Genomic DNA, 10,532 nt, shown 5'->3' on the forward strand with positions numbered 1-10,532 from the left:
TCAGAAGAGGAATATTCTCCAGGAAAACACTAAGGATATTAATGCCACAAATTTGTGAGAGGGTCAGTTTGGCTAAGAATTTTCATGTTACTTCCATTTTTATATTTACTTAAATATTTTGGGCCAAATCTTAAGCCCCAGAGTGGACAAACAAGTTATCAGTGCTAGCAGAGAAGAGGAGAGTGACCCCTATTATTGTCCACATGAGGATTTCTTTATCAAAGAGGAGATGGTGGGGACAGGAGTGATCTGAAGCCAGGGTGTGCTACCATTCCTCATGGATCTGGACAGACCAGAAGATTAATGTTGCTTTCTGGAAATCTTAACAGGCAGAAAACTTCCATGTGCAACTGAACTGAAATGTAACCTGTAGCTTACAGGTAAAGTATGTTTTTATGTCCCCCCTCCAAGGTTCTATGATTGGTAAAACTTTAGCTAGAGGCAATGATTAAATGTGTGGAATTTAATGTAATAAAAGACTCCATTAACATGAATGCCTTTAAAATCTACAAATATAAGAAAACATAATGGCCAGAGTTGTAGGTTATAAACTCCAACTCTTCCTTTAAGGGAGAGTACTGGGAATTTAAACAAATGCTGTGTTTTCCTCCCGACAAGAACTTAATTACTTAGGAAATGATGATACTCATCTCTAGTAACATATGCCATCCACATAGTTTGTGATATTTTAAAATAAGACTTTCTGGGATGTAATGTAGCAACTAGAGCAGAATTTACAGTGACAACCTGATCAGCTCTAAATAATAACAGGTATTAAATCAGAGGTAGGTGTCCAGTTACTGGGGGTGTGTAGGTTCCCATGTTTAAGTGCTAGCAAATCTTTTGCTAGCAAATGGGTAGCAATTTGAGACCCTTTCCAATTAGGTGGTACAGTTACCACATGTTTACAGTTCCACAGTGAGATATAGGTAATTTAAAGTTATTACCCAGCCAGCAGCAGGCATGCACAGCATGTCTGATTTTTGTTTAACATGTAAAAAAGGACTGCATTTATGGATGACAAATTCAGTAAGCCTTTAACTTTCCTGTTATACCAATCAAGTTCTTTGACAATTAGATTCATTCAGTAGCTTGCCATGCATTTGTCTGATGTGCTCCCAAGTAAAAAGTACCTCTGTGAATTTGGCTTCTTTATGCTCAGATGACCTTCTCCATTTATACTTTGAAATGGGTGGTACTTGGACGAGTGTACCCAGTCCCACAGAAATGTGGATATGCAGAAGAATTCTGCTGACTGAATGTTTGAAAGAATACCAGGATTTCTCTGTCCTTTAGGCCTTAACAGTGATAACCATCACTTCATCAACATATCTCACAGCATTGTCTTAAGCAGACTTTTAAAATTGTTCTTGCTGCTTGTAAAAAGGCAATTTGCTTCTGAAAAAATACAAACTTTTTGGGGAGGGGAGGTATAGAGGTGGATATTAGTGTTCTGATACTTAATGTCATCTGTAACACAGCAGCAGGTCCTGCTCAATTTTTCTTTGAGTCAGTTCTACAACGTCTGTTACAGGAGTTGTGAAAACTTTTCTCAAAGCATCATCTGGCATTGATAGGATGGTGTTCTTTGATGAACAACTGGTGATATTTTGTTTTGTGAATTTATTTATTCTAAGAAATACTGGATAAAGGTTTTATTAGATAGGCAGATTAGAAAGAATTAAGTGAGTATGGCCTGGTGACAGCTACATAGACTTTTTCTGTTGACCATGTGTGGGTTTCTTTTTCCTCTGATTTGTGGAAACATTCATTAATGTGAACATTTTCTGTGTCTAAAAGTTGTGGAGGAGATACATGTGGGTTTTTAGCAGTAATAGTTTATACTCCTGAAAACATGCACTCCTAAGCCAGGAATGTTCCCATGTGAGGTAGGTGTTCAATTTTATGGATAAAGTATTGAAAGATGTTTGCAGAAAATCACTTGCAAGCAAATACATTGGCTGAAAATTGTTTTCACAGAACATTTATCAGACCATTTAAAAAGTGAAAATTTAGTGAAAAATCCCAAGCTGTTTGTAAATCATCTGCAAATCATCATTTGCAAACAGGAGTATAATGACTGTGTCAAATGAATTACTGCGTTTTTGCTCGCTGCTAGCCAGGTGTACGAGACTTACACAACAGATGTTTGAATTTCTCAAGCTGTGCAGAGGCTTTAAGAGTCAGGCGGTGCCGGCCGTGGCAGGACTGCAAAGTATTTCAGTGGTGTTACACAGGGTGTTCATGATTTCAGTGTATCACTACCCAAACCTGAAGGACTGCAGCTTCCCTGTAATTCTCTTGTCTGATATTTATCAAAATTAGGGTTTGATCAATAAACAATAAAGACTCAGCATTTAGGGCTTTTTAAATAAGCTTAACATTATTTTTTGTATTGATTTAGCCAATTGGTGAGACTGGTTTTTAAAACCTCCTTTTGAATTTATCATAGAATGGCATAGTGGTCAAGTTGCAGATTCCTTAGACTATTCAAACATACCTGACACTGGTTTTCCTGCTAAAATCTATAACAGTTCACTGTTACTGGGTCGATATTGCTCTAAAGAAGGTTGGGAATACATTGAAATGTATGATTCTTTAAATAGATTATGCAAATAGGCATGTATGTTCAATAACTAGTCAATACAAAATCAGCATCTTCCACAGCAGATTTGTTGGTTTTTTTATCAAGTACTTTGCCTCAAAACCCCCATCTTAAACATAAAATCCTAAAAAGCAAATGGCATTCTGATGATGGATACAAATAAAAATCAAAAGCTAGCAATCAAATGTCAAAAGAATGTCCAAGGAGTCTACCTGGCACTTACATAGTAAATAAGATACTTTTTTCTTTCTGCTTTTTGGGTAATCTTGAGGTCCTCTCATTAACAGAAGCTCTTGCCATAAATTTAGAGGGTTTAGATTTTGGATACATGGTGTCTAGGGTAGCAGGCAGGTATCACATGGTGCCTGAAGCCTTTTGGTGGTCCATGTCCAAGTGCTAGTTTGTATTATGACTTGAATAAACACACACAATACATGAAAGGATGTCTGGTAGTGACTGAAAACACTTCAGTTCCCAATTGTCCTTTGGGGGAGGTAATGAACCAATACCATAGAGGACTCTAAGCCCAGAGGAATACATGGAGCCTTTCTAGGAAACCACCTTCTTTTCATTCCTTTGGACTTGCAGGTCTTCCCTCCTCTATACACAGGCAATGACACTTCCCTCTTGTTTTTCCTTCCAGACAACAGCCTCAGATTCCAATCACCACGGGAACAGGAGTTGTCTACCCTGGTGCTATTACCATGGCCACCACCACGCCGTCCCCTCAGATGACATCAGATTGCTCCAGCACCTCTGCCAGCCCTGAGCCCAGCATCCCTGTCATCCAGAGCACTTATGGTATGAAGACGGACAGCGGAAGCCTTCCTGGGAATGAAATGATAAACGGAGAGGATGAAATAGAAATGTATGAGGACTATGAGGATGATCCCAAATCAGACTATAGTAGTGAAAATGAAGCCCATGAGGCAGTCAGTGCCAACTGAGGAGTGTTCACAGAATTAAAGTACTCAGACTCATTTGGGTTTTTTTGGGGTTTTTTTGAACAAAAGTTCTTAAAGAGCCTGCATGCATGTGTGGCTCCTACAGTTACATCAGCAGAATGGTCTTAAATGTTTCTTATCGTGTGAGACAGATTGTTTCCCTAATTTTTCATGAACTTGGGTTTTTTGTTTTTGTTTTTGTTTTGTTTTTTTAATTTAGATGAAGACATAAATATCAGACATCAGGACTTGAGAACTTATATGAATCAATAGCTGTCTTACAAGTCTTACCTTTTGTCTTTTTCCGTTTGGATGCTGATAAAGGTTTAAGTTACTGTTTTAGATGGGGGTTATACATTCTCACTCAGGTATGCTGTGCCAGCCTACAGGTTGTGAATGTGTTTTTATTCTGGATTATTTTAGAAAACAAAAACTGCAGATTTCATATTGTGAAACAGAACAAGTCCGCAAGTGTGCACACCTGTGCATCATAGCTTGTCTTTAAAAAATAGTCTCGGAATTCCATTTTTTTCCATATGTATAGCTGAATTTCTGATGTGCCAAACTTTTCATAACTTTTGAATCTTAGCATTTAAACAAAAAGTCTTAAAGGAGACACTATAAAGTCTTAGACAATCCTTTGGCATCTTAAAAAAAATATATATAAAACCTAATTTTTTTCCAGAATATGGTAAAGTACTCAGGAATCTGGAGACAGGATATTCTTAATTAGTGAACATGGTTGCCATAGTGCATGTGCCCAATTGCTTTTGCCTCTTGATGTGCCATTAGTGTGAAATTTTAAGTAAGCACAAAAGAGCGATCACCAGCTATGGACAGGCCTGTCTTAGCAGTGTGAGGCCACCTCTGATTACATTCTCTACCCCTTTGCTTTTTAACCCTTGCATTCAGTCTTAACACATTTTCTCTTAAATAATTTATTCATTCCAGAATGTCAAGGGTCCAAATACTTAATATTTATTTTTAAAAGTACAGTTGGTGGCATTACACTTACAATTCCTTATTGATATTTTAAAAAGCCTCTTCATTCCCCTTCCCTAAATCACACAGGTATATGAAAATAAAAGTGCACCTGCTACTAAAATGAACATGACCTTTATGAATGAGAAACTCACTTGTTCCTCTAACACTGTATGTTCAAGGAGCACTTGGAAACACTCTGCTATATGTATTGCAAAATAAAGTGTGTACTTTTATATGTACATATAGTACAAATACCCCTAAAAATGTGTTTATAGTTATAAACCTCTACACTTAGCAAGGGCAGATGTAAAATCCAAACTGCATTTACAGTCCACCATGCTGAATTTTTAGGGCCTGAGGAACCTGTGACAAATCATGGCTCTGTACATAATGTTCCCATTGTCACCTGAAGGAACTGTGCTACCTTAAGTATTTATGCAGTGATTTATTTGTGAGACTCCAAGTGGGGGAGGGAGGGACACTAAAATATCTAATTGCAAAGGTGGGAAAATGGGCCATCAGAAATATTTATTGTATATTAGTCATGTGGGAATGTGACTTGTCACACACTTTGGGATCTATGGAAGCCATGCAATTACTGGAGAAAATTCTGGGAAATATGCACGATTCAATTCAAAGATTAGATTTGTTTGATTTCAAAGATGGAAGAGAAACTGCCTTTTTTTTTCCCCTTCATACTCCCCTCCTGCTCACAAATAGATCACTGTACATAAATACAGTTCCAATAGGCCTGATGACTAACAGTGCTGAAGCTCCTCAACTCCCTCAGCTTTTATTTGGAATTGGCCGTGCTCAGCACGCTGGTGATAAATTCAGGCTCGGGCTGAGAGGTACCAGGGGGCCTAGAGCAGCTCCTCTGGAAGTCTGGGAGCATCTTCTCACAGAACTGCACAGCTCTGGCTTAGGAATTGGTGAGGCTGGTTTATGAAACAAAAGGAGCCTGTGTTAGTCTGGCTGTCCTGGTGCATCCTGCTCTTCAGACACCCCTGTGAGCTGCAATGGCAGGATGCTCTGTGGAGGAGCAGTCACCTTCCTGACAGCCCCACTGATCCCTGTCCTGCCAGAAAATGCCATTTTTGCCACTATAGGAATCACGTTTCTATGTGAGAGAAGGAACCTCCCCAAGACAAAGAAGATTGTTCAATTTACAGGACAATTTATAAAGATAATGGCATAGAAACACAATGGTCAAATTTCTCTGACCGTTTTGTAATTTGGAACAAAAAAAGCTATATTTTTAGTATTTATTTAACTGTGTTCTGAGTCCATGTCTAATGAGCAATAAACTGGTCTAGCCAAGTCTTCAAAGGCATATGCTGTGTCATTAGCTGGTGAGCGTCCTCTTTAAGCTGGCTAAGGTACTGATAGAAAGTGGTTTTTTGTTCTTAAAATAGCTTGGGAAATTTAACTGGTTTTAATACATTCAGCTCAGATTGGGGGGAGGACATCATTATTTCCTAAAAAAAAAAAAACAAACTATTTATTAATGTCTTACATAATTCTCCAGTTAGAAGTATCTCTCCCTCCCCCCATGTCATTTTCTCTCTCTTGCTCTCTTTTTTTCCTGGTTTTGTTGCATAGGTAGAATGCTGTATTGCTAGCATTGTATTTTATGTAATTATTTTTTTGCACAAAGGCAAACATTTAGATTAGCTGGTTAATTTTTTTTTTTTTAATTTTATGACCATGCCAAAATAATATTCTGCAGGCTTGTGGAGAACAAAGGACTGTTCTTTAGGACTGAAACTTGATTTTGCTTGTAGTACAAAAAAAACACACACTCACAGATGTTGTTTCGTAAGTGTTATAAGCACTGGATATAAATGGTATTTTTTATCACTTCTGACTAATGTGAAACTCTTGTACGAAAACTACATGAACAAAAGTCATCTGTTTCGACTCGTGTGGGCCTGCCTCACAGTTGCCGGATTTGAGTCATTTTTATGTCTTGTTATTTCATTTATTTATGCAAAATACATGTATGTATGAACACTTTGTTTTAGCTCCAGCCCTGCCTCAATGCTGATGCTCTGTACGTTAAAGCCACATTCTTGAAAATGACTGGCTGTTCAGGAATCACCAGCTGGTAAAAACTGCATTTACTGGCTGGGGGAGTGGGAGGAACATATTTGAATCTGAATTGTGCCTATGAGCGTGTTATTCTATTTATTAGCCGACATTGGCTCTAAAATGTCAGTAGAAATCAAGGAAGGACAATCATAAGGATGAAACCCAACATTTTTACTTTATTAATCGGAGCTCAAAACAAAGTTTTTTGATGAATTTGCCATCTCATTTTAGATTTTTTTTTTAAATTGTGTAAATATAACATAGGAAATAGAATTTTATTTTTTGTTCATGGATACTTAGTGAAGTATAAGTTATGTATTTACTTTTGTTCTATATCAGTGTATGTTGGTCCATATTAAATGCTGACAAGTCACTGTACCTCATGTAGATGCTGAATTTACACCCGCAGTGTGAGCGCAGTATTGTGGACCTGTAGCTGGGACAGCAAGATGCCTCACTTGTGCTCTCTCTGATTTTTAATAGCATATTCCACAAACAGGGAATACTTTCTTCTTTTTTAGAAAGTTGATACATGAAACATGCCAAATTTTGGCTACATTTAATGGGAAACACAGTCTTCTGAATCTGAGTAAAACCAATGAGATATTTTACTTACCAAGAATGGCATTTGGAAGTCAAAATCATGTCCCTGAAAGATTAAAATGACTGAAACGGCCCCTGCAACGCAGGCAAGACTCAGTGATATCAAACCTTTATGTTGTACATTCACTTAATCATGTTATTGTGACATTAGGCTATAATACCAGAGAAATTGTTCACACAATACACAAAGAGGGTTCATGGAATTGCTTCTTAAGCATAGTGTTTGAGGCCCCTTGGAAACTGACTGGAAAAATAACTCCATTCAGGAGCACTAATATAGTAATACTATTTTCTCTGTGAACAGTTTATTTAATTAACAGATAAAATATATTTTCTTTTGGAAAATTATTAAATACTTCTATTCAAGAGGAGGAGACTCCCCAAACAGTCTGGTACCAGCCAGAATAGTTCACTTCTAATTTTATAAAAATGGAAGAGAAAGGTCCCAACAGAAACCATACTGCTTTCCAGGGTTTATGTGCAGAATCAAGTCTGGAGAACTGGCCAGATTCTGGTCTGCCTGTATGTTTGGGTATCACCATTTAGCTTGTGAAACCACCTGCTGAGCATTCACAGGATCCCAACACAGTGCTCCTTAATCAGGATACTCAGGTGCAGTGTGAGGCAGGGGGAGGGAAGAGACAGAGGGATGGCTCTGGGATGGAAATGCAAACCCAACAGCAGCATTAGTCCCAATAAATACACTGCCCTGGGCAAAGTGCACAGCAGCCAGCTGTGGGCAGCCTCTGCTTTGGATAAACACAACACAACCACCTCCCAGTGCCATCTAATCTCTGGGCTGGCTTTCTGCATCTTGTTTTTCAGCCACATCAAAGGCGTGACATTTCAAATCACCTCCCAGCAAAACATTCTATGAATTTAGACCCCATCCTCCCCCAGAAAAACACCTACCTACCTGCCTAACATGAAGCATGTTAGTACTTCCACGGTGGTCACGAGGACCAGTGCATTGCTGGTGTGAAGTGGGGTGAGTTTTGCTGAGCCAGAGCCACAGTAAGAACAACTGAACTGGAGATGCAGCCATCAGGATGTATAATAGAGTTCTTCATGTTTTATGAGAAGCTAATGAATGGGCTTGGACCCCTTGGTGTTTTGCATGCTTTTTTAAGATTCAAGTTGGCACTTAAGCATGTTCTTTTAAAAGAATAATACTATATGAGTTCATTTGATCATTTACAGAACACTTTTTCCTTTAAAAGAAACATCTTCTAAACTTTTTTTTGTACAGCCCATTAAAATCTGTGATTTATCTGAGATCAAGTTACATTTTTGATAAGTAGCAATGCCCTGCTACAGAAGGAAAAAAAAATATATATGTGCAAAATCATTTCACTTTAATCTGACGCCCTTTCTTAACTACCAGAATTGTTGGAAATGGTGACAAAGAAGTCACCGTTTCACAAGATCTCACATGCTGGGTAAAAAGGGGTAGGGTGGGGTGAACTGGGCTGAAGGAAAACTTATCAAATTGGTACTTATGGCAATATGAAAACTATAAAGCAACTTAGTGACATGGCTTGCTTTGTAATTTCCGCTTTCTAAAAACCACAAGTGAGGTCCTTGGTGCTCTTGGAGTATGGGGAATGTGCAAATATTTAACTGTTTGTATGCTGCACATTGCAGACCTGCTAGTGTGCATTCTCCGTTTGTCTTCCTTTGTCATTTGTGTTTTGCTTTCCAGAAAGCAATGTTGTTTTTTTTTCTTGTACCTTTCTTCAGCTTGTAGCAAACTAGAATGCTTAGCATTTATGTTCATTCATTATTGTATTTCCCATGTAAAATTTTTTTTATTACATTAAGACAAGCTTATAAGCTGTTACTACATAACTTATCTTACTGTAACTCTTATTTCCTGACATTGTAATTTGTTTGTGATGTATATTGTGAGATTGTACTCTATGTTAATTTAATCAGCACAATTCACTGACATGCTGGACTGACATGCTAGCTGCTGTTTCAAATTGTAAAGTTTGTTTAGAGCTGTTGGGACAACTGAGACTCTCTTGTCAAGGTACTATGCTTTGATTCCTATAGCAACACCATGGGTGCAGCTCTTACTGTCAAGGGCTGCTTGTTTAACAGCCACTGGCTACTTAATGGGCAGGTTTTCTTTGTAGAAATTCTATATACAGTGCAGGTACCTACCTGGGCCCATGGCCGGTAATTATTTGGGCGTTTAGAGGAAAAACTAGTGTCTATTGCTGCTTTGAATATGTTTTAAAGTCTGAAAATGTAAATAGTTTATCAAAAAAAAAAAAATCTTGTACAGTCCAGTGTAAAGTTTTTAAATGAACTTAAAGGTTGCCATCACATCTCACACTCTCCTCTTGATACAGTAAAAAGAAAAAAAAAAGAAAGAAAAAAGTTTGCTAAGGATATTGATTTAAGAAAAAAAATCTGTTCTCAGATTAAAAAAGAGAATAGTTATTCTTAGCTCTGCTTCATTGCATAAACAGACTTCTTGGATTTTGTTGTGCAGTATTGACGTGAGGTAAATTAAATATTAAATAATCTTTCAGTGGTACTTTTAAGAGTCTTCTCCTCCTCTGCCTCAGTTATTGATGGAAAAGACAAAATTGAAAGACACTGTCCATATACAGTATGTTCTGGTGTACATTGGCACCTTACCTACATGTTTCGGGTGGGAGGGATTTTTTAAATTTTTTTTCTTTTTTTTTTTTTTTTTTTTGCACAAGGTGCTTTCCTGATATGTTAAACATGTCATCTTTGGGTGATACAGTATATGCCATGATAGGGGTTTAGACCCCTCAGGGGAGTGTCTATAAGACTGCCTATTTATGCTCATTTACCTCAAGACTGTCCTCTCTACCCTTAATCTATTCACCATCACTCCATCTTTTGTACTGCTGTTGACACTTACAAATTAAAGATAAATTTTGTTTTACGAGATGTGTGTGTGATTTCCTCTATGCATCCCTTATTCCTTTAAGTTTAGTATTTAAGACTGATGGTGATGAGATGATAGGAAAATGCAACTAGGCCTGTTCAGCTGGCCTCCTGTGAATTTGGTGACTGAATTTTACAGCCTTATGTTTTGCCCATGTCCTTCTAGTCTATGAAGGCATTTTTCAGCCTCTGAAATCCATTAACACCATATGCTATAAAAGACATGCATGATAACCAATCTAATTCGACAGTACACACTGAATACCGTCAATCTTGTGTGCAGGAAGTGCTGTTGGTAGCAACAAAATCTCAGAAGGATTTTTAGTGAGTAGAAATGAGACAAAACAGTTCTCATGTTTCTTCTTTCTTTGCCTTCC

The 10,532-nt window shown here is 37.8% G+C and overlaps 1 protein-coding gene across 16 annotated transcripts in view; it reads left to right on the forward strand.

Moving 5' to 3' along the window:
- SOX6 (SRY-box transcription factor 6) overlaps positions 1–10,158 on the forward strand; it is a 371,444-nt gene extending 361,286 nt beyond the window's left edge. For all 16 annotated transcript variants that reach the window (XM_077784277.1, XM_021525593.3, XM_021525597.3 and 13 more), the window contains one exon: positions 3,249–10,158. In XM_077784277.1, coding sequence (XP_077640403.1) covers positions 3,249–3,552 — 304 coding nt within the window. In that variant the 3' untranslated portion in view covers positions 3,553–10,158. The remainder of the gene's footprint in view (positions 1–3,248) is intronic.
- Positions 10,159–10,532: the final 374 nt, after the last annotated feature.

Source organism: Lonchura striata, chromosome 6 (genome assembly GCF_046129695.1).
Source record: "Lonchura striata isolate bLonStr1 chromosome 6, bLonStr1.mat, whole genome shotgun sequence".
NCBI classification, from domain to species: Eukaryota; Metazoa; Chordata; class Aves; order Passeriformes; family Estrildidae; genus Lonchura; species Lonchura striata.